General features: G+C 40.9%; 1 protein-coding gene across 10 annotated transcripts in view; it reads right to left on the bottom strand.

Moving 5' to 3' along the window:
* Nucleotides 1–23,566, bottom strand: part of OSBPL1A (oxysterol binding protein like 1A) — a 187,755-nt gene that overhangs the window by 3,263 nt on the left and 160,926 nt on the right. For all 10 annotated transcript variants that reach the window (XM_012745965.2, XM_075993584.1, XM_012745966.3 and 7 more), the window contains 9 exons: nucleotides 15,354–15,488; nucleotides 14,283–14,380; nucleotides 12,925–13,107; nucleotides 10,248–10,355; nucleotides 9,459–9,548; nucleotides 9,099–9,225; nucleotides 5,917–6,033; nucleotides 5,174–5,297; nucleotides 4,001–4,091 (listed from right to left, as the gene is read on the bottom strand). In XM_012745965.2, coding sequence (XP_012601419.1) covers nucleotides 4,001–4,091; nucleotides 5,174–5,297; nucleotides 5,917–6,033; nucleotides 9,099–9,225; nucleotides 9,459–9,548; nucleotides 10,248–10,355; nucleotides 12,925–13,107; nucleotides 14,283–14,380; nucleotides 15,354–15,488 — 1,073 coding nt within the window. The remainder of the gene's footprint in view (nucleotides 1–4,000; nucleotides 4,092–5,173; nucleotides 5,298–5,916; nucleotides 6,034–9,098; nucleotides 9,226–9,458; nucleotides 9,549–10,247; nucleotides 10,356–12,924; nucleotides 13,108–14,282; nucleotides 14,381–15,353; nucleotides 15,489–23,566) is intronic.

The raw sequence follows: 23,566 nt of genomic DNA, 5'->3' as shown, positions 1-23,566 counted from the left end.
TTTTAAATATTTAGCTATTAAGAGGTTAGATTTGTTTTTAAAGTTCTTATCACCACAGCAACAATAAAAACCCTAACAGAGAAAAAAATTATTTACATTAGGCTAATTCCTTGAAGGATCATATAGTAAATGTCCATTAGACCAAGTCTTCTAGAAAATTATTTTATGAATTATTTATTTAGGTTTGGGAAGTTTTTCTAATTAGAAATTTAGAAAGTTTACTTTAAATGATCAAAATATGGGTTATTCAGACTTTGGATATACTACAAATTCTCAGGACCCATCATTTAATCAATGTCACAGAATTTTTGTTTAATGTGAAGTATACCATTATTATTTTCCTTTGGGTTTCAAAAGTCCACATAGTAAAATTACTTTTGTAGTCAGGCTTAGGAAAGTGAAACACTTCAGAAAAGCAGGCAAATCAACATCAAGGTAATCAGAATTTTTTTTTTAATTTCAGCATATTATGAGGGTACAAATTTTAAGCTTTCAAATAATGCCCTTGCGCCCCTTCCCCCCACAAGTTTGAGCTTCCAGCAGTGAGAATGGCCTTTATCAAAAAGTCCCCAAACAGTGAATGCTGGCGTGGATGTGGAGAGATAGGAACTCTCCTACACTGCTGGTGGGACTGCAAACTAGTTCAACCTCTTTGGAAAGCAATATGGAGATACCTTAAAATGATACAAGTGGATCTACCATTTGATCCAGCAATCCCATTACTGGGCATCTACCCAAAAGATCCAATGGCACTCTATAAAAACACCTGCACTCGAATGTTTATAGCAGCACAATTCATAATTGCAAAGCTGTAGAAACAACCCAAGTGCCCATCAATTCATGAGTGGATTAATAAAATGTGGTATATGTATACCATGGAGTACTATTCAGCTCTAAGAAACAACGTTGTTATAGCACATCTTGTATTTCCCTGGTTAGAGCTAGAACTCCGCATATCAAAAGCAATTCTAGGCAATAAAAACAAAATGGGTGGCATTAATATGCCAGATATCAAACTATACTATAAAGCTGTAGTAATTAAATCAATCTGGTATTGGCACAAAAATCAGAAATAATTTTAAAAGTTAATCAAGCCTCAGGCCCTGTGTCATCAGATTCCTTCCATAGAAAATTGAGAAGAGAGAGACAAAAAGTCCAAGTTGCAACAAGACATTTCACAGAATGGTATGTTTAACAGCAAAGGATGTTCTTGTTCACATGTGAGCTTCTAAAACAGTTCTCTAAAGAATACTGCAAGTCATAGTCTTTGGGCATCACCTATTCTTGGTGACAGTTCAGCCAGAACACTGCACTAAAGATTGGCACCTGCAGAGGAATGGTCCGATGCGAGGGATTAGGGTTTTTCTCAACTCCTAGGTCCTCTAAATCTGAGCACTGATGTCTGGAAACTTCTCTGCTGCTATCACCCCTGCTCCCTTCCCCCACTGAAAAATTCCAGTTAATTTGTCTTTTGAGAGACTTAAAGATTTTAGAAAAGTGTGGGAAAGATTTTAGGAAAGAGGAAGGAAAGGAGATTTCTTTGTTACCCTTTATTCATTATTTCAGTCTACAGAGTCCATGGGTCTTTATCAGTAAAATGACATTTTATAAAATCACTACTCCTGCACAATGCTTATACTGTGGGAGACTGTGCACCACCAATTTATTTTTGTCTCATCTCTCGCCCTTCTCTACCAATGCTGTGTCTCTCGCCAGTTCTCCCACTTCCTCCCCAGACCCCGGTACAGCCTGCGGCTCCTCTGAGGAACAGGTCAGGCTCACGGGCAGCTGCTTTCACAAGCAGGGAATCACAGCTTATAGCCTGACAAGCTCTGCGGCCTGAACTCTCTTCAAGGGAGGGACAGGAATATTGGCAGGAATGCCAGCATTTAGTATGGAGAAACTTGGAACACATTAATTTGGGGGTTTGATTTTTTTATGAGGGCTAGCCAGCTAGTTAGCACCACCCAGAAGAAAATGCTCTCTTACAAAGTTGCCCCGCACCCCAGTCCTATTCAAACTGAGCCAAACTATTCAAAAAAAGCACTGTCCGTCATGAGAACAGTCAGTGAATGTGCAATCTCATTATCACCACTGGGAAAGAGCTCAAAGCACATGTTCTTCTGACAGAGGGTCAGTAGATCATTTTAAAGATCTGTGTATTCACAGAAGAACTACTGATGCTAAGAGACAGATTTGGAAGAAAGCATGTGTAAGGCTCCAAATGACAGCTCGTAAATATAGCTTTTAGTTTTTTGTTTTCAGGCTGCTACAGAGTTGTCCAAAGATCTTTGTTTTCTAGATGTTAAAACTGGCCGGGCGCGGTGGCTCACGCCTGTAATCCTAGCACTCTGGGAGGCTGAGGCGGGCGGATTGCTCGAGGTCAGGAGTTCGAAACCAGCCTGAGCAAGAGTGAGACCCCGTTTCTACTATAAATAGAGAGAAATTAATTGGCCACCTAATATATATATAGAAAGAAAAATTAGCCGGGCATGCTGGCACATGCCTGTAGTCCCAGCTACTCAGGAGGCTGAGGCAGCAGGATTGCTTGAACCCAGGAGTTTGAGGTTGCTGTGAGCTAGGCTGACGCCACGGCACTCACTCTAGCCTGGGCAACAAAGCGAGACTGTCTCAATCAATCAATCAATAAATCAATAAATAAATAAATGTATGTTAAGACTTTTATCTGAGAGTAAAAATTCTTAGTGTATTTTCTGTTTACTATATATATCTGAAAATGTGACCAGAAACAATTAGAAATATAGTACAAAAGTGGGGTTTTCTGCAGAAGAGACTAGAACGATAAAATGTATTAAATCCTTTCAAAAGGGACTGCAGCAAAGCAATGTGGCTTTGACTAAAGGCTTAATGAAGGCGGAGCTGTGTGCTACTAGCTATGTGCCCTCGAGCACGGCCCCTAAATGAAACACGCCAGCATGTGGGTTCCTCCAGCACACAGAAGAGATTTCTAGACCAGAGGTTTTCAAACTGTATAACACGGTGTCCTGGGGACCTGGGGTGTATGCATGGCAGGGGAAAGCAAGGAGTGGCCCAGGCCAGTACCCCTTGTCCAGAGCAACTCTGTTTGCATGCGTTTTATATTTACAGATTGAGTTCCTTTGCAAAAAAGATCTTGATGCTAACAAAAAAGGCCCAAAACCATTGCTTTAGATGATACATAAGGTTACTTTTACTTATAATTTACCTTTCTCTGAGATGCAAAAGGGCTACCAAATAATCTATTAGAATGGTTGTAAAATTATGTCTACATTGGCTCTAAAATTTATTTAATAACCTTTGAACTATGGGACAATGGTTTCTATTATGTGATATGCATGTACAAAATGTTTTTATGCTATTCCTATTTTCAAGTGATTCTATTACTCAATAAGTGATTACTAAGTGACTCCTTGATTCTCTAAAAAAAAAAAAAAATTCAACAGAAATTTTACTTCCTACTATTTCCGAATAGAATCCAAGGTGTTACTTTAGACAAATCCTACTTGTGTTACCTGTCAAATCCCTTGTGTTTGGAAAAGTAAAGACATTGTCTAAGTATCATTGATACATGATATACACAGAACCAAATGGCCTTATAATTTATTCACATATATATGCAAATGACTCTGAAAGTAATTTTATGCCAAAATCTATGATTCTGGATTTGCCTTTCCCTCTTATATAAGGAACGGACACAGGGTCTGCTAGATAAGGAAGAAAAACAGTATGCTCAGCTCAGTTGATATTTATGTGTGATAACTGAGTGGGATTATTTTAACTTGAATTTCCCAGTAGTCATTTTTCTTTGTCACACATGTTACTCCAGCTTGACCACTTTGTGTCAGCGGAAATAACTTTTTTCTCAGGCCTGGGAATAACTTGGCAGGGCATACGCCCACCAGGCCCTGGCACTGGAGTTCAAAGCGTCTGACAACCCTGTCTTGTCTACACCCACAGCCTGCCTTAGGGCTCTGGCATATGTTCTGAAAAAGGCACGCACCTCGTCTTCCAGTCCTCTTCTGACCTGGATCTGTTTTTGCGGGCTGCTCTTTGTTTTTCCTCAAGTCGTTTCTTTTCTTCGCTAGCTTGATCTGAAACAAGAACATGGATAAAGAGTGTTTGTTCCCTAGCGCAGAGGATCCAGGCACGGTACTAAGCACACTAGCTTTATGGAGAGGCCCCATATGAGCATGATCTCCATTGTATTAGAACACAAACACCAAGGCCAAACATCAAGTTAAAATTTTAGCACGTATCCAAGTTAGTAAGAGGCTGTGCTGGCATTTGAGACACAGAAAGCTCTCTGACAGCCCGTGCCCTTAACCACCTTTGCATTCACCAAAAGAACCTGCTTATTCTTATGTCAAAAAAATTATTAAAAATCCTTCAATGAAAAATGGGGTCTAAAACCTGAATGTGAAATCCCAAATTTTTAGTGAGTCCTCAGAGCTTTTTCAGAGTCCATTCATAAGAAATTTAAACAATTTTCCAAAATACTGTTGCTCTTTCTCACCAAAGAGAATCAGGACCTTCAAGCAGAACAGTTTTTCTCAACCTTGGCACTGATGACATGTCGGATCTGATGTCGTGTGTGGCAGAGGACATTCAGCAGCACCACTGGCCTCTAGGTGCCAGCAGATGCCAGGTGTGACAACCACAGTCTCCACACCTTGCCACATGTCCCCTGGCAGGGAAAACTTGCCCCCCTTTTAAGAACTACTGAGTTAGAGGAAATTTAACACTTTTAGATAAAAATGTTATAATTAACCAGGGGGAGACCATACTCTTCTGTGAGGCTCACAAGGTGATGTATAGATTCTGAAATATATAGTGACATAATTAGTCAGAATACAGTTCAAAGTTGATAAAGATGCGACTGTTTTCTCAAATTCCCCTCTGACATTTAAGATTCACCTCTGGCCATATGCACAGATAGATTATCAGGGGGCTAATTCCCGAAATAATGAATATGATGGTGAGCTAATAAGGTCTGCCTCAGATCTCCAAATTTAAAACAAAAGTTACTGAATTTAAATTGAATTATAATTCAAAAATCTGAGAGAGACTAAAAATGTTAGGACCCCACATGACGCTAACAATCACCAGGAACAAAGCAAACCACTGTCCCCACAGCGATGAACCTTCCCCGGGAGTACCATCAGGCGGCAGGTACCTATTTCTCCGTTCTCCATGGCTCTGATGTCAGGCCGCAACCTGCAGTCCGTCTTAGGAATCACACTCTCCATTTCCTTGTCTACTTCATTCAAAACCATTGCAAAACTAGTAAAATTATACATCTGGAAAGCAGCAAAATGGTCGAATTAGCACATACCAAGGCTTAATGCAAAATGGAAGGCCCTGAAAGTAGACGGGGTTTGATGTGACAGCCACCCCTCCCTTCTGTGGCAATGGTGCTCAGCCTCTCTCAGGTCACACGTACCTGAGTACTTTCACCCAAATCTGCACAACCTGTGGGAATGTCTCTCAAAGAAATCTCAAAGCAGGCCTCACAGAATAAATATCCTCTATCGCTAGCAACTTTAAGTAGAACCATGAGCAAAATCAACATTCTTCTTTTTTCTTCATTAAATCCATTCTGCGCTGGGTCTAGATGGTTCTACTGCCCAGACCGCATCATCTCGTGCTTACCGAGGGCCAAGCTCACCCCTAAATAACTATTAAAGGTTCCTCCCCCCGCCCCCAGCACATCCTCCCAGGAGACACCAGAGGAACGGACACCACGGGCGTGTGGCCTCAGGGTGAGAGGGGGACACGCACACAGGCGCCAGCGGGGGGACAAGGGAGGGGCGTTTTGATGACCGCTGCCTAGGTCTCAGTGCAGCCTGGCCTGGCTCCGCACGAGTCTGGAAAGCGCACTGCACAGAGACAGCGAGGCCACGTCCAGCAAACCCTCACCTGGGCAGAATTCGGAGGCCGTGGGGCTATTCGCCACAGGAGAACGCTTCCGGGGATGACGAACACACTTTCAGAATCTGGCATTGGCATTTCGTCGGACTCCTCAGCGGTGCTCACCTAGAAAAGCCGACAGGTGAACAGAATTTAAGTAAAACATTTTAAAATATGGCCATGTGCCGCACCATGACGTCTCAGTCAGCGACGGACCGTACACGCGGCTGTGGTCCTGTGACATTGCAATGGAGCACGGGCAGAAAACACACATTGATAGTGGCACTGCAGATCGAGCAGGGGAAATGACTGACTGATGCCCAGTAATGGTGCTGGGACACTTGGTTTTCCACATGACAAAACACATGTGAACAGAAATCTAGATACCACCTAGGTTTGTGTAAGTATACTGTTTGCACAATGACAAAAATACCTGATGCATTTCTAAGAACATATTTCTGTCATTAAGCAACACGTGACTGTATATATACACTCAGAAATTGTACAACCATTATTTATTGCATACCACTAGATGGAAACCTGAGGGCAGGAGCATTATAACTTTCTAATTCTTACATCTTTCCCTTTTAATTCTTATATCTTTACCTTTTTGGGGAGCCAATGGATAGATACTAGCTGAATGTCTGATAAGTGCTATGAGTCTTGTGAACTTTATGTGCTGTATCATTGTTATTTGCATTTAAAGCAGCATCATCATCACGCTATTCTACAATGTTTTCTTTTTTTTGAGACAAGAGTTTCACTCTGTCGCCCTGAATAGAGTGCTGTGGCATCAGCCTAGCTCACAGCAACCACAAACTCCTGGGCTCAAGCAATCCACCTGCCTCAGCCTCCCGAGTATCTGGGAGTACAGGCATGCGCCAACATGCACAGCTAATTTTAATATATTTTTTATTTGTCCAGCTAATTTATTTCTATATATTTTTTAGTAGAGACGGGATCTCACTCTTGCTCAGGCTGGTCTCAAACTCCTGAGCTCAAATGATCCACCCACCTCGGCCTCCCAGAGTGCTGGGATTACAGGCATGAGCTACCGTGCCCGGCCCACTGTTTTGTTTTTAAAGCTTCTTTCTTCTTTCTTTTTTAAAGACAAAATAACTTGCTTGAGTATGTACTGAGGAACTTCTAAATGCTCTGCCCTGGATGCCAGGGAAGTACAGAACTGCCTGACTTACGAGGGGCTCACACACCAGAGAGGCCCAGACAATACACAGAACATTCTGAAAACAACAAAAGGTTACCTTCTTGGGGCAGTCTCAGCTAAATTTATCAATGACACAAAACCAGTAGGGATCCTGACTGCACTTGATAAAAAAAAGAATTTTAAAAGAAATCAGGCTAAAAATGAAACTAACATTTCCTTTGGCTACCCTCCCCACAGGCAGAGCTATGCTAGGTGCTCTATATACTTAGTCTTCACGTAATAAACCTCTGAGGAGATATTATTACTGCAGTTTTATACATAAAGTGTCCAAGGCTTTGGAAGGTTAAAACCCCCAACACCACACAGCTAACAAATCTAGAACCATTGGTTGAGACACTTTCAGTGAATGCACAGAAAATGGCGAAGAGGTGGCAACATTGCTGACAAAAACTTCCCACAGCATATGAACACGTTCAGGAACGTCAGAAATCTATGGCAGGCAGATGCACACAGGAAGGGGCGAGATGGGACAAAGAGTGGAAGTGTGAGAACATTTATTCTCTCCAAGGGGGAAGGGCCACTTTTCTAGAAGACTGACTGGCATTTATGGGATGTAAGGAATATTTTCTGGAATTTTGCCAATGTCCTTTATTGTCCCCACTCTGTGAGAGAGGGCCGGACAACAAGCGTGTTGGCAAGGTTGCCTTTACCGCGTTGCTTCCTACTGCCAGGAGCTGTGGCTGGGGAGTTTGTGTCGGGGGTCCGAGGACCTGGGATGTGTCCTTCTCCAGCCCCTCGGTTTGCTTTTCGCCAGTGAAGAGTCCGTGCGCCTCACGGTGGGAACGCAGGTGGCACCCGGGCTGTGAGGGGGACAGAACCGTGCACACACACACACAGCTCAAGGGAAATAGAGAAAGGAGCCGCCCACTCTGGCCATCTAACAACACTCTTCTCACCTCAGGAGCACGGTCAACTCCACTGACAAAGTCACTAACAGATACACCTTCCGCCTTCACGGAGTATCAGGGCTTCTTAAACTTTCGCACACGCGAGAAACACCTGAAGAGCCCCAGAGGCTGCTGCTCAGTGAGCAGATCCGAGGCGGGGCCGGGCAGCCTGCATTTTAAACGAGCTCGCAGGTGATGCTCAAGTTGCCAGTCCCGGAAGTACTGTCAGCAGAAGGGACCTTATCAGTCCCTACGACGAGCAGGTGCCGTGCTGAGCCCTTTCCGGGGCAGAGAGGCGGGCAACCTGCCCAAGCTCACACTAGCCATACATGGTGAGCATGAGAATCTAACCCTGAGTTTGCGCTCTGAACCACGATGCTGGCTGAAAAGGAGTCAGTTCTCATACATGTATTTCCTGTCCAAACAGGTGCGATCTTTCTCCAGCTCTCAGCATTTCTGCCGGGAGGGAAGGGACAGGACTCTGCTGACCATGAGGGCCTGCGGGGGGCCGTGCGACATGAAGCTGTGTGCCTCACCCGCAGGAAATTCTATCTAGACGTTAACTGTCCCACAAAGAAGAAAATTTAGTAAGAAGAGGACAGCAGTCCAGTGATGACTCCTTCGACCATGATGGTCTTAACTTTAGTGATTTTCATGATAAGGTAACAAAACTGACAAGCAGCATGAAAATGTAAGAGAGAATTTTGGAAGAAATTTTAAATTTTAAATATTCAAACAATTTCAACCTCTAATGCATATAAACAAGAGGAAAGGAAAATTGATCTAAGGTGAACTCCAAGTTTCCAAAGCTACATGAATTAAATCAAAATCTCATGTACAACTGCTACACAACTATAAAACTCATACATATCCATATGCTATAAAAGATTATGGCAAACGTGCTACTAAGGCAGATAGCTGCTCATTAAAAAGATGCAAGGAGAAAAATTACATGCCCTAGGAAAAAGATTAAAAAAAAAAAAGTCAAAGTGTGACCCAGTAACAGGCCAACTCCAAAAGGATTAGCAAAAATGGAAGAATCCAGTTATTCCTTGGATACCACCTGACAGGTTGTTCACCTGTTTGCTGTTTTTCTTCTCTTCGGTATTTTTCTTATCATTTTTCTTGTAAGCATCGAAAGTGGCAGGGTCAACACTGTATAAACATTCAGTCCACTTCCCATAGAGCGCACAGAGCTTCTTTTTGCTGTTAAGAGAAACTGATGTTTAGCCAACAACCAAACCAGTGTTTTGCAGTAACTGACTATTGCTATAGAGGTTTGTATGAATCAAATTCTTTAAAGATACTTCCTTGTAGAAGAAAAAAATTTTCAACTTCTTAGAACGCTTATTTCTACACTATGGCAGCATATTTTAATATCGACATTTTATCTAGTGAACAACATCTATACTACTCAACACTTGAAATGGAAATTTTACCTTTTATCTTGGATGTAGCCTTCAACTTTGTGTAATTCCTTACCAAAAAGGCCACATGGCTTAAAATTCAACACACATTTGTCCCCAGTCCTATAAAGAAAATATGAAATGCAGATTATCATTCAAAAGCAGCAGTAGAGAATAATAACTGTGATAACCTTTCTGGCAACAGCTGTTCACTGACTTTTTATATATGCCAGGCTCCATACAGAAGTTATAATTAATCCTCAATTAGTAATGTACCCACCTTAAAAAAAAGGATGCAAGGTTCACCAAACGAGTAAGATGTGCAACGTTTGGGGGATGGACATGCTTGAAGCGCTTACTCGAGGGGGGAGGGGGGACATGGGCAATATATGTAACCTTAACACTTGTACCCCCATAATACACTAAATAAAAAAAAATTTTTTTAAATAAAATAAAAAAAGAATACATGGCTTGCCTAAAGTCACAAAGAAGGATTTGAACTCAACTGTTTTTAGTAACTGTTTTTAATAACTCTTATGTTATTAAACCCCACCAATCCTGTATGAACAACAAACTAAACAACAGAATCAAAAAGAGCTGAGATGGAATTAAGATTCACAGAGGCTGGGGAAGCTCAAAGTTCACCCAACTTGCTTAATCAGAGACTTTAATGAACCCTATTCATTAAATGGATGGGTTGCTGTTCACTCCTGAGTTATAATGCCCGATTCTTACATTTTCATCAGGCTCAACTAGAGCTTTTGCAGGCCACTGGAACTGATGAAAACTGAAGGAATGGCTAAGTCCCCTAAAGTGTCTTACTTGTGGTTAATGATTTCCACGTTGCCGTACTGCTCGATCCAGAGTTTACCCACAATGATGTTATGCACACAGCAGGTGGGATTTGTCCATGTATATGCCTCATTGTGTCTAAAAAACAAAACCACAACCCAGAAAAATAAGTAACAAGTGTTATTTTGTTTAAAAAGTACATTTGCTTCAAATGCCATTACATGGGATAACTAATCAGGCCGCTTGAGATAACTAAGCTCTAAGACTTGAAAAACCCTATTGATGTTAACTCACAGTGAAATAGGTTATCAGGCGCCTATTATTGTTTCTTAATGGGAAACAAAAGCTTCAGAAAAAAATTCTATACTTCCACCACACTCCAAATAAACTAGGTACTTAATCATTTTAAGCATTCAAAAGTTTGTGAGACATATGAAAAATAAAATTAGACATAGAAACTAAAAACGAAGGTCTATTAAGCACTTTCCAGAGAAAGCACCCTCCACCTGACCAAAGGAAAACACCTGTGTATATAAATAAACTCCAATTTTTAATCCTTTGATTCTGAAAAAATTTGTTTTGCATCTTCATATATTTATCCTTAGATTTTTTTTGAATTGTTTTAATTTATTGAAAATTCATTTTGGTTGGTATACAGTTCCATGGGTTTTAATGTGTGTATAGCTATGTGCAACCACCACCAACACAATCAGAATAGTAAACAACTCCATCACCACCAGCCCCAAGAATTTGCTCTGCTTCCCTTGTGTAGTCAAACCCTCCTCCATTCCTAATCCCTGAATCTCTAGTTCATCCCTAATCCCTAAAGAACTGATCTGTTCTCCATTGATATAGTTTTACCTTTTCCAGATGTCATATATATGGAATGATATACTATGTTACCTTCTGAGATTAGCTTTAATTTGTATAATGCACTTGAAAGTCATTCCTATTGTCCTATGTATTGATCATTCATTCTTTCTTATTGCTGAGTAGTAATCCACTGTGTAGATGTATCATGGTTGTTTAACCATTCACCCACTGAAAGGTATCTGGGCTGTTTTCAGTTTTTGGTGATTTTGAATAATGCCACACTAAACATTTGCATACAGGTTTTTATGTGAATATAAGTTTTCATTTCCCTAGGGTAAATACCTAGGAGGATTGCTGAGTCATGTGGTAAACATATGGTTAACTTTGTAAAAAACTGCAAAACTGGTCTCCACAGTGGCTTTACCATTTTACATTCAACACCAACAACATATGGGTTGAGCATTCCAAATCCAAAATGCTCCAAAATCTGAAACTTTCTGAGTGCCAACATGATGCTCAGAGAAAACGCTTCCTGGAGCATTTCAGATTTTCAGAGTTGGGATGCTCAATGGGTAGGTACAATGCAAATATCCCCAAATTTGAAAAGATCCAAAATCTGAAACACTTCCAGTCCAAACCATTCTGGAAGAAGAAGTCTCAACCTGTTTGAGACTTCTCATTGTTCTGTGTCCTTGTCAGCACTTGGTATTGTCAGTTTTTTAGATTTTAGACATTCTAATAAATATATACTGGTAACTCATTGTGGTTTTAATTTTGTATTTCTCTAGTAACTAAGGCTGCTACACATCTTTTCATGTGCTTATGGCCATTCATATTTCTTTCAGTGAATTATCTGTTCACATCTTTTGTCCAATTTCTTACTGAGTTATTTCTTACTGTTGTTTCTTATTGTTGAGTTTTGAGAGTTCTTTATACATTCTGGACACAAGTCCTCTGTTGGATATATCATTTGCAAATAATTTTTATTAGTCAGTAGCTTGTCTTTTCATCTCTGAACAGTGTCTTTCATAGAGCAAAAGTTTTTAATTTTGATAAAATCTACTTGATCAATTTTGCCTTTTATGGATTATAATTTTGGTATTGTATCTATAAGATGTCTTTGCCTAATTCAAAGTCATAAGATTTTCTCCTATGTTTTCTTCCAAAAGCTTTATAGTTTTACACGTTATTTTAGTCTCTCAGAACTTTTTCTGTCTGCCTCCAATGCCCAATTCTGTGACTTGCTGCTCTAACTCTAAGCCAGGAGATAGGGGAGAAAAATACAAAGCTGGTAAACTCACATTGGTCCTCAGGGTCTGATTTCTCTCCTGTCTGCCTGCTACTATTTTACACAGTCCTCAGATTGTTGCTTTACGTCTCTGTCCAGGGTTGCTAGTTGCATTCAGTGTAAGAGACAGGGTAGAGGATGCTTACTCTATCTTACCTGGATGGAACTGCCTGGGAATTTAAAGCTAATCTTACAAAAGAAGAGAATTAACTCCTAACATACCCTAATGTCTAGCAGGCGTCACACACTGTCTTTTCAATATTTCTCACTGTGAAGTCTTTAAGCAAAATGCTGGCACCATGATATATAGAAAGCCTGTTTCATAAGAACTGTCATGGAGTGATTAACTCCATTTATCTCAAAATAGACCCAAACACCATAGTCAAACATCTAGTTAAACTATTTACACACCCCCGGATTAATTAGCAATGGCTATTGCCACGTTTCTCAAATTCCTTTATATAGAAGTAGATAATCTACACTGTACAAAAGCTGTTTCTTGCTTTTTCTCTAGCTTTTGAATAATAAGATCAGGGCTGGACGCAAGTGTATATACTTACAAGTAAGTCTACACAAAAAGAGTTTAATGGCTTGATTCGAACTTACTCGAGGAGCTCCAAGGTGATGGTTCCTTTGGGTTCTGCTTCTACACTCTTTCCCCAGAACTTCAGTTTGGGATATATTGAGCCATGAAAGATGAAATCATTGTTTAATCCCTCTGCATGAAATGCACTGATTGGGGGGTGATGGCTGACCTGTTCAGAGATGAGTCTGAATCCAAGGTCATCTCTTAAGAGTAAAAAAAAAAAAAAGCAACATTGTAATTAATTCTATCATTATGAGTACATTATTGTCATTTCAGTCAAAAGCAATATAAAAGCATTAAAGAAACAGGTTTGACAAAATAAACAATTCTTTATCATCTTCAGGAAAGAACGTATGAGAAATTATACAAATGCACCCCAAACTATTAAATCTAATGTTATTATAATGCTAGCTACTTTGAACATACTAAAATAAAGAACATCCACATGAATGTGGGTGACAGTCATATCAGCCATGGGATTTTAAAACGTATTGCTCCTTTTATAATAAGAGAAATGTAGTTGTGTCCATTTTCAAACACATAGGAAATAAATGAGATCAAAACTTGTACAGAGAAGGAAGATAAAAACTAAAGCCAAATAAATTCCCCTAATTCAAGTAAGAAACAGGCTAGCACAAGCAAATAGAACTGCACTTGTAAATGCATTCATTGGCTTTATGGCAAAAGTATATATTTATACTTTATATGGTTATAAAAAAACCTCCAATCTCATCTTACGATATGCATAAGAAAGGGAGGATGATCAATCCTACATGATAAGGAATACTGAAATCCTTGCAATTACTTTTCATAATGTAATATTATATTATTTTAATCTTTTTGACATAGTCTCTAGTAAGCATAATAGAAACAAATACCAAAATTGATAACTGCTCTAGTCATGTATAATTGTTGGTGACAATACATATATTTTTCCCTCTTCATTTGAAAAGCTATTATATATAAATCATACAGGCTGGGCACGGTGGCCCACACCTATAATCCTAGCATTCTAGGAGGCCGAGGCGGGCGGATTGCTCAAGGTCAGGAGTTCAAAACCACCCTGGGCAAGAGCGAGACCCCCGTCTCTACTATAAATAGAAATAAATTAATTGGACAACTAATATATATAGAAAAAATTAGCCGGGCATGGTGGCCCATGCCTATAGTCCCGGCTACTCGGGAGGCTGAGGCAGGAGGATTGCTTGAGCCCAGGAGTTTGAAGTTGCTGTGAGCAAGGCTGATGCCATGGCACTCACTCTAGCCTGGGCAACAAAGTACCCAGGCTAGAGTGAGTCAACAACAAACTCTGTCTCAAAATAAATAAATAAATCATACAAATTCAACTATCCATCTGGAATGGAGTGAAAGATCTCACCGAACTAATTCATAAGTCTCTCCCAGAAGTGGGTTGAAAGGTTTTCCAGTACGTTCCCACTGAGATGCAACAGCAGACACAGCAAATGCAGCTATACACTGTGGACAGAGCATCACAACAAGTTAAAAATAGCCTAGCTTGCTCCTCGTTCTTTTAGAATCCCAAATTTTGCTGAAGACAGTAATTTCCAAAATTATCTCGAGGAGTTTAATTACTTTGGACTTTTTAATACGGTTCTAGAAACGTGATACTGAAACTTGGATATTCAAAATGAAAGCTACTTTCAGTCACTTCCTATAGTTATTCCCAACTGTGGTTTTTACAATGCCCTAAGAGTGCCACAAATTCTCTCAAGGACTTTTTAAAAAAATTCTTAAACCCAAAGTTACTTTTAATCCATTTAAAATTTTTTAAAAGTACACTTCAAGATTGAAGAAAAGAGACACAAACCTCAACAATTGGTGTTAAGTCCAATGAGGGTGGAAAAAGCTGATTTATATAAATGAAAGAACAGAAGGATTTTAGTTTAGAATGCTGTTGTTTTGTTTGAAGGAGAACAATGTGTCCACTGTACTCTGCCTGCATCTACTGCATTCATGTAGATCACATAAACATCTTCTATTTAAAACAAAATGAAAACGTTTGATTCTTTGCTGTCTTTTGTTTTAACATATAGCAATGTATATATATTTATATATACATATAAGCACACACATGTATATATATGTGCGTGTGTATTCATGCCTTCTTGGAAATATTCTGAGAAAGCCTGAAAGACTTCAGGTTGAATTTTTCCACCTAATATAATGCTACTTTCTAAAACGAAGACTTAAAAAAAGCTCACCAATGTCCAGGTTTGGTTATGGACCACCATCTGCTTCTTTTGCAATTCTCATTGGTCTTTGCACTATGGTGGCACTGACTAGGGGACACTCCGAACAGGCTGACAGCTTTTAACATTAATATTTGCCAACCTCACACTGGACTTAACACTAACTTTGTGTGTGTGTTTGGGGTGGGTTGGTAGAGAGGTCTCTGGGACTTAAGCCTTTTCCGGGGCTTGATGCACACCTGCATCCTTTCCACAGGATCAGAAAGGGAGCTGGCCTTGTGGATGAGGTACGTGTGCTCCATGTATTCCGTCAGTCGCTGCAGGAAGCTCAAAGGCTCGTTAAATATGACTGGCATGGTGATCTTGGATAGCTCCTATGTAACCAGAAAACACAGTTAAGACCAATACATATAGCAAACTTATCAGCTGTTATCTTTATATAACACATTCCTAGAAAGGAAGTAACAGAAAATAGTAACCCATGAAATTTCATTAATGGTAGTTCAATTTCACAAATCTTTCAAGAGCACCTAATAATATGGGGTAGACTGTCCTAGGCCTTAAAGGAAATACAAAGACGACTCAAACGTTCTCCTTGGCTTCCAGGAGCTCACTACCTGGTGGTCAGCATGAGTGGATGACTGCTAATAAGTCGGCCTTACATCATAATTAGGAAATGGGGCATAAAGGTGATGGGAACACAAAAAGCAAAACTCTTCATAGTGGTGTTAATTAACTGGGGTGTCATTAGGCTAAGACAGATCCAGTGTCTTGGGTTCCTACATAAGCAAACTGAAACCCAGCTCAATGTAACCTTAAGCTTTGCCAATCAGAAACCACCAAACCTACCTCTTAGGGACTTTCCACTTCAACCAATCAAATATATTCTTTGTTTTGTCCCCTTCAAAGAACATCTTACAACAACTTCCCCCTCCTGCCCTCTTGCTGGGACGACTGACCTGTTTGCGGTGGGGGGGCTGCCCGAGTCATGAATAACTGTCTGCTCCAGTGAATTTGTTAAAATTTCAGTATGTCTAAGTATATCTTCTAACAGTAGGCTAAAGATCAACCACATATATCACTTTTGTGGGTAATTTTCCAAAAGAAATTTTAGACTGTTTTTGGAGGACAACATTGAGCTTTCCTGAGCATGCCAATCTAATATCAACTGTGGACTAGGGTACTAGAAGGCTATTGTGTATTTTGCAGAATAGATTTTTCAACTCTGTCTGCCAGAATGCCATCAGAGTAGACTCTCAAAAATAATTTAACAACTGGGTAGGGTTTCTGACCTGAATTACAATCTTTCAACTCTGTTTACCACATGCTGCCAGCAAGCAACATCATTGTGAGGCCTTTAAAAAATTCATTAAGCAACACACTTATCTTGGTGTTCACTGGAATATTCTGATGATCTTCCCAAACTTCTACCTGCCATTGCTCTGGGAATTAGGGCAATTGCCCTGATGGCTATAGTCACATGGTCAGGTGAAGAGTCCCCAGGTGCAATGCAGGCTGAATGCCACCTGACACAACCCTGACCTTTTCCCCCTAAATGTCCACATTCTTACCGAGCTACTCAGTTCTGAGCATGTTAATAAATGATATATGTGTTTGCCAAATTTAAAGCAAAGTCCATGTAAGGCTATATCATGAACTATTTAGTCATGTATCTTTAAGAATATAGGAAAATATGGCTTTTAAGTAGATTTCTCTAAGTGGAGTTCCTGGGTCAAAGGCATACTCATTTAAAAAAAAATTTTTTTTTTACAGATACTACCAAGCTGAACATTTTCCAAAAGGCCTTTACCAACTTACACTCCCATCAATGCTGCCTGAGAGGCAATATCTTTGATGTTACAAGAGGTGTATTACTTCCAATCTGTTCATCCACTCATGTTCACTCTTTCATTAAACACTTACTTAACTGAGCATCTGCTATGTGCCGAGTGCTGTGTCAAGCACTGGATTAAAAGCTTCATTACAGCCACCAGGCCTGGAATGCCCTGCTCTCTTCCTGTAATTCCTCTACATCCTACCCAGATTTCAAGGCTCAGTTCAAGTCTTTCCTGTTCAAGTATAATAGCATTCATGGATTTACTGATCCTTCCGCTCTTGGAGTATCAGAATCTATTGCTCACAACTTAGCGTTTCACCATAAATTAGATATTACCAGCTGTTATGTCATGAGTACTAAACCAGCTTATCTTGCCAACTTTAATACAATTCATTAAGAAAGGGACAATATCTTATACTCTGCCGACATCCTCGTCATCTCGAGAGAGGGGTACACTGCAGGTGCGCCCTGCCCAGAGGTATGCCCACCGCTCCTTGACCTTATTCCTTTGCAGGCATTTCTCATCCTGCACTGCACTTCCCCTGTTGTCTTCACTGGACAACAAGCTCTTTGAAGATAAAAGTCTTGTTTAAGGATGTACAAAAGTTAACCTGGCACAATGCTGGGTAAAAAAGTAGGTTACTTTGGGAATATTATTCAATGCTAAAAAGAAATGAGCTATTAAGTCATGTAAAGATGTGGAAGAAACTTAAATGAATATTACTAAGTGAAAGAGGTCAGTCTGAAAAGGCTACATTCTCTATGATTCCAACTATATGACATTCTGGAGAAGGCAAAACTATGGAGACAGTAGAAAGATCAGTGGTTGCCAGGGGTTAGGAGGGAGGGAAGGAAGGTTGAACAGGTGGAGCGCATAGGATTTTTAAGGCAGCGAAAATACTGCATATAATACTAAAACAGTAGACATACATTTTACATAAATGTACAACACCAAGAGCGAACTGTAATGTAAACTATGAACTTCGAGTGACTGATGCAACTGTCAAACGTAGGTTCAATTCTAACAAACGGACCACTCTAATCTGGGCAGGGCCTGACAATGGCCGCTCTCTGTACATTCCTCTCAATTTTGCTGTCAACCTAAAACTGCTCTAAAAAATAAAAGTCTTTTAAAAAATAAAATTTTAAAAATAATTTTAATCAATCATGCTTAAGATCAAATGATCTTTCTAGTCCTGCTACAGAAAATATCATAACATTGTCACATGTGATAACAGACTATGTAGCCAAAAATGGAAGGAAAAAAGTATGGAAGAATATTAGGCAGTTAATTAAGAAAAATTTATTATTTTGGATTTATACTGTTTAGGGTATCTGTCAGTTATTGACACTTCAAAATGTTATTTTTTCTCATTCTAAATAAATATTCACTTTCATACCTAAAAAAATAGGTTACAAAGCAACATGCTCAAAAACATTCTATTAACAATTTTGTTAAATAGGTTTTTATAGACATATGGAGACAAATACTAGATGATCACAGCACCAAAACGTTAACAGTGGGTATCTCTAGTACTTGGTAGTACAAGGAATCTGAATTACCTTCTTTATGCTTTTCCATATTTGCTAAATTTCCTAAAATGAACATCTAAGCCCTTCCAATCAGAAGTAAAAGAAGAGATGCTATTTTAAAACCTAACGATTCCAGTCTGACAAAAGGAAAGGACAGGGAAGCCAAAACCTCGGCCACCGAAGCTGGCCCCCCTGACAACACACACATTTACATTTATGCTAAACATAAAATGGACAAGGGGAAATCGGCGAATAAGTGGTACAACGGAAAAAGAGGGAACAAAATACCTTCAGATTAGTCCAGTCCTGAGTTCGAGAGAGACAGCAAAGTGCTGTGGTTAAAAGGATGAGCTTGGAACAGAAAGTGGCGTGGTGGCTGCCAGGGGCTGGGGTGAGGGGATGTGGAGTTAGCGTTTAATGGGGACAGAGTATCAGTCCTGCGGATGGACAGCAGCGATGACAACAGCACAACGTGAGCATACTTAGTGCCCCTGAACTCCATGCTTAAAAATGGTCAAGGTGGTATATTTTATGTTGTATGCATTTTACCAAAATTGAAAAACAAAGAAAAAATATGGGCTCTGAGATCAACTCCCCTGTGTTCAAATCCTACCCGCTGCTTGTGTGGCAGTGAGCAAGTCCCATTACTTCCCCCCAAAGTGGGGACAATTTCATTACATACCTCAAGGACTTGTAAAGATTAGATGAATTAATTCATATAAAACACTTAGAATAGTGCCAGGCATATATTAAGTGGGTAATAAATGCCAGCTATTATCACTATGATGAATAATGCATACAAGATTTCTGAGTCCTCCAAGGTGGCACGGGAGCAAGAAGGCCGCAAAGGCTGGGCCATGTCGCCCTGTCCCACGGGCAGGCGGGCTGTGGAGAAGCTGCTCAGACATCAGCACAGCAGAGGGGTCGGAGCTGAAAAGGCAAGGGAGGGATGGGAAGGATGCTGCCCCTCCTCAAGTCTCGGCCAGGGGAGGTGCAACACCAGGACTTCAGGGGTTCACTGCAGTGGCGACTAGTGACAGCTGTTTCGTGACCCATATGTGACACAGACTGCCATTTCTGGCTCAATTCCCTTCCTATGTTCTACGTTTCACTTTGCTGTGCACAGCAGCAGGGTGAGATTTGTCTTCAAGGAATTTAAAAGGTTTAATCATAAAAGGAATGAAGAACTTTACCTGTAAGTTTGATTCTAGATTATTTTTTTCCCTGAAAACGCTCCAAGGACTATAAAATGCTCACTGAGGAAGTAAGAGATGCACTGGGAATGGCATTTTAGTATTTATGGGATAGGAGTGCTTCCATCAAAGGGCTTTTGCTTTGTTTTCTCAGAATTGCTGGCCTAGTGGACTTAATCTTGCAGCTCTAAGCAATGCTTTGTGCATTGCTGTTTCTCTGCACACAGCTCCGCAGAAAAATATGCAACACAGCAACACACCACTCGGGTGGCCGAGTGTCTACTAGCCATGGCTGCACCACACCAGCTGGCCAGGCTTTCATGAGTCAGACGGCAAGGACAGAGTGCAGCGTAAACTGGAGACCACGCGTGATGGATGTTGGTTTATCATCAAGGCAATAAGAAGATTTACTTCTTAATCATTTGAAAAGCTCCTGAAATTCTAACAAGTTTCTTTGAATAAAATTTTGTAATCTAGAATAATTTAAATACCTTTCTTTTCGTAACTCAGAATGTAAGCATTCAAGGAAATGGAGAGGCCCACAGCTGGGCCGGACAGTGAGGGAGTGAGCGAGAGGGAAAGAAGAACTGAGAATACATGCACACAAATCCAGCCTGCCATAAAAACCACCTCGACCTCCTAGAAGAGCAGAGCAGGCTATTTTAAACTGTAGCAACTGACTTACAATCTTATTGCCTCCAACATCTGTAATTATTTTATTTATTTATTTTTTTTTGAGACAGAGTCTCGGTTTGTTGTCCAGGCTAGAGTGAGTGCCGTGGCGTCAGCCTAGCTCACAGCAACCTCAAACTCCTGGGCTCGAGCGATCCTTCTGCCTCAGCCTCCCGAGTAGCTGGGACTACAGGCATGCGCCACCATGCCCGGCTAATTTTTTTTATATATATATCAGTTGGCCAATTAATTTCTTTCTATTTATAGTAGAGACGGGGTCTCGCTCTTGCTCAGGCTGGTTTTGAACTCCTGACCTTGAGCAATCCGCCCGCCTCGGCCTCCCAAGAGCTAGGATTACAGGCGTGAGCCACCGCGCCCGGCCATCTGTAATTATTTTTAAATAATCTTACAATTATTTCAGTTGTTAAAATTCCCTAGGTAGGTAACAAAAAACTCAGTGACACAAAGTATATCTTATTTCCTTTCCTCTGAGACTTCTTGAAAATCCACAGATGCACCAATTTTACTTCCAATCCAATGAAGTCTCGTGTTGCATTCTCTAGATATTATATACAATGCATCAGTATGTGTGTAGATTTCTTTTCTCTTTTCATACAGACAGCGTCTCATCGTTGCCCAGGCTGGTCTCAAACTTCTGGGATCAAGTGATCCTTCCACCTCGGCCTCCAAAGTGCTAGGATTACAGGCTTGAGCCGCAGCGCCCGGCCAAGTATGTGTGTATATTTCAATAATAGGAAAAGCAACAATGCATGTGCTGAAGGTCAGGCTTCAAAAGAAACATTAGCTAGAATACTTTTATCATTGAGGGCTTCAGTCGGCTGGAAAAATTAAATATTTATGCCAAGCGATTCTACCTTGTGACCCAGCTAAAAGCAAAGTTTAAATTTATTCATGCAAATTAATAGCAACCAATGATGAAACTGAAGAAACTCCTAATTGCAACTGCTCATCAGCTGACAAACTGAGAAGAAAAAAAGAGACAGAAGGCTACTTCTTCACTTGAGCACGATAAACATCGTGAGAGCAAGGCCACATTTGAGCTAATTGAAATTGCAAATATCATATAAATGTAAAGTTTACCATTATAACATCCAAATGTGCAAATTCTTAAGACCTAGGTTACTGAGCGGACCCCACTCAGGTGTTGGGCCGAGTCTGTCTGCTCTGCTGCCCAGGAAGCAAGCGTGTGGCCCAAGCCCCAGGTGGGACTGTAGGCTCTTCGCTGGGTCTGGTGCCCGCCGCAGTCTTGGCTGTTCCTTGGATGGAGCTGTCCCTTCTGCAAGATGAAGCTGGCACCCCATCTCCCACAGCTGCTGCAGCGGTACAAACTCGTGCTTCTCATTTAAGGGCCTCAGAGGCTCAAGTGTCTTTTCTCATCTTGTGTAACTCGGTCCCTCTCCTTCCACACGACGTCCAGCACCTATTAGTTTATCACCGCATGAGAGATTCCTGCCATCTGAACACCATCGATGACACGCAGAACATCCCGCTAAGATGTCTCAGGAGAGCCTCGTGGGGCCGCTCTGCATGGGCAGTTTGAATAAAGCCTGCCACCCTGGTGCCCTCTGCTGCTGGTGACACCACCGTCCCTCTGCTCTCACAGACAGGCCTGGGCGCCCTGGCGGGGGACTGAGGGGAAGACCCGGACCCAGAAGGGAAGCAGGGGAGGGGTGAGTTTGTGAGTTCACTGAGCTGCAACGTGGGCACCTCAGTGCAACCAGAGGAGAAACAGGGAGAAGACAAGGAAAGTTCTGAGGAAAACAACAGCAAACATAAGGATCCTCCCGTCCTGTTCTCCCTGTCTAGGAGCTGGGTATCTTCAGAGTTGGGAGACTCGTCCCGAGCCCTCATGCTGGGGCACTTAACTGAAGGCTGGCAGCCTGGGCACAGGGCGGGGAAGGACCACAGGAGCCCTGACCACAGTCTTCCTCAGCAGTGGTGGCCTTAGGGGAATCTGCTTCCGCACGCTGCGCCTGAAGCGCAGAGCCATGCTGCCCCTCTGCCCACTTCCCTGTCACAATCGCCCTCTGGTACTTAAAAAAAAAAAAAGGGAGGGGAGACATAACCTCCCACCATCCTGAACTGCAGCATTCCTACCCAGGAGTATGGAAGCCATAGGCAGGGAGTTTAGAAACACTGTATCAGGAAGCCTCTTTTACGACAATGTTAGGGCTCCCTGACATTCCATGTTTCAGTCAAGGGAAAGGTACCACACTTGAAACAGGGGCTGTGGGCCACCTGTCCCCATGCTGAGGTATTCTGACCTCACATCACTGTGCCAATTCTGGCTAACTACCTTGCTTCTCCCAGTCCGTATTTATAACATACCAGATTTGGCAACGCTCCAAATCTTATCTAGCTCTGTATCTATCTTCGAGTTGGAACTCAAGAATAGCACAGTTGTCACAGTGACATATACAGCACCAACATGTTTATCTGAATCCAAAAATAACATCACACCCCTTCTGGCAGGCACTCCGACCTGGGGGTGCATCTGGGCGGGAAGACATTCTGCATGAAATGAATGAGATGAGCTAAAGCTGAGGTTCTCAGGAAAATAGTTTAAGGCTCACAGGGAGATAAAAGCATTTTACCAAAAAACATCATATTGGCAAAGTACATGTAACTTCAATGAAAAATACTGTCAATTTTGTCAACCTTGTCTCAATATTGCAAGGTACAACTGAGTGAAAAAAATCAGTTACATGACGCAAGATTTGAGAGCTCAGGTAAAACTTTGGTACATTTCCCAGAGACCAGGAAGCCAGTGAGTGTAATGAAAAGCAGCAAAACCTTCAGCAAATTAGTTTTTCAAATTTTTAAGAACACTGAAGGAAGTCCTTATTGAGTTATCAGCTTATATATCATTAAAATTCATAACTTGATTTTTGGCATAAAGTTGAGAAGGGATCAAAGAACTGAATGACATTGCTAGATATTTTTTAAAACCCCAAAAAGCTCCTACTCCCATCTATCTACTAATATGAGCAAGGTTTCTCAGTCCTTGCATCTATTAAAAAATAAGAACATAATTACTGAAAATCCTATGTCATTCTAGCAGTGATATTCATCCTCAGATATTTAAATCCAATTAAAAACAATTCCTTTCACTAATAACACTTTACCTTTTGTTAATATTTTCATAAATTTTAGAATATTTTTAATTTTAATCACTCATATACTAGTATTTACAAGA

This window comes from Microcebus murinus, chromosome 17, assembly GCF_040939455.1.
Source record: "Microcebus murinus isolate Inina chromosome 17, M.murinus_Inina_mat1.0, whole genome shotgun sequence".
NCBI classification, from domain to species: Eukaryota; Metazoa; Chordata; class Mammalia; order Primates; family Cheirogaleidae; genus Microcebus; species Microcebus murinus.
This window is presented reverse-complemented; position numbering and strand designations above follow the sequence as displayed.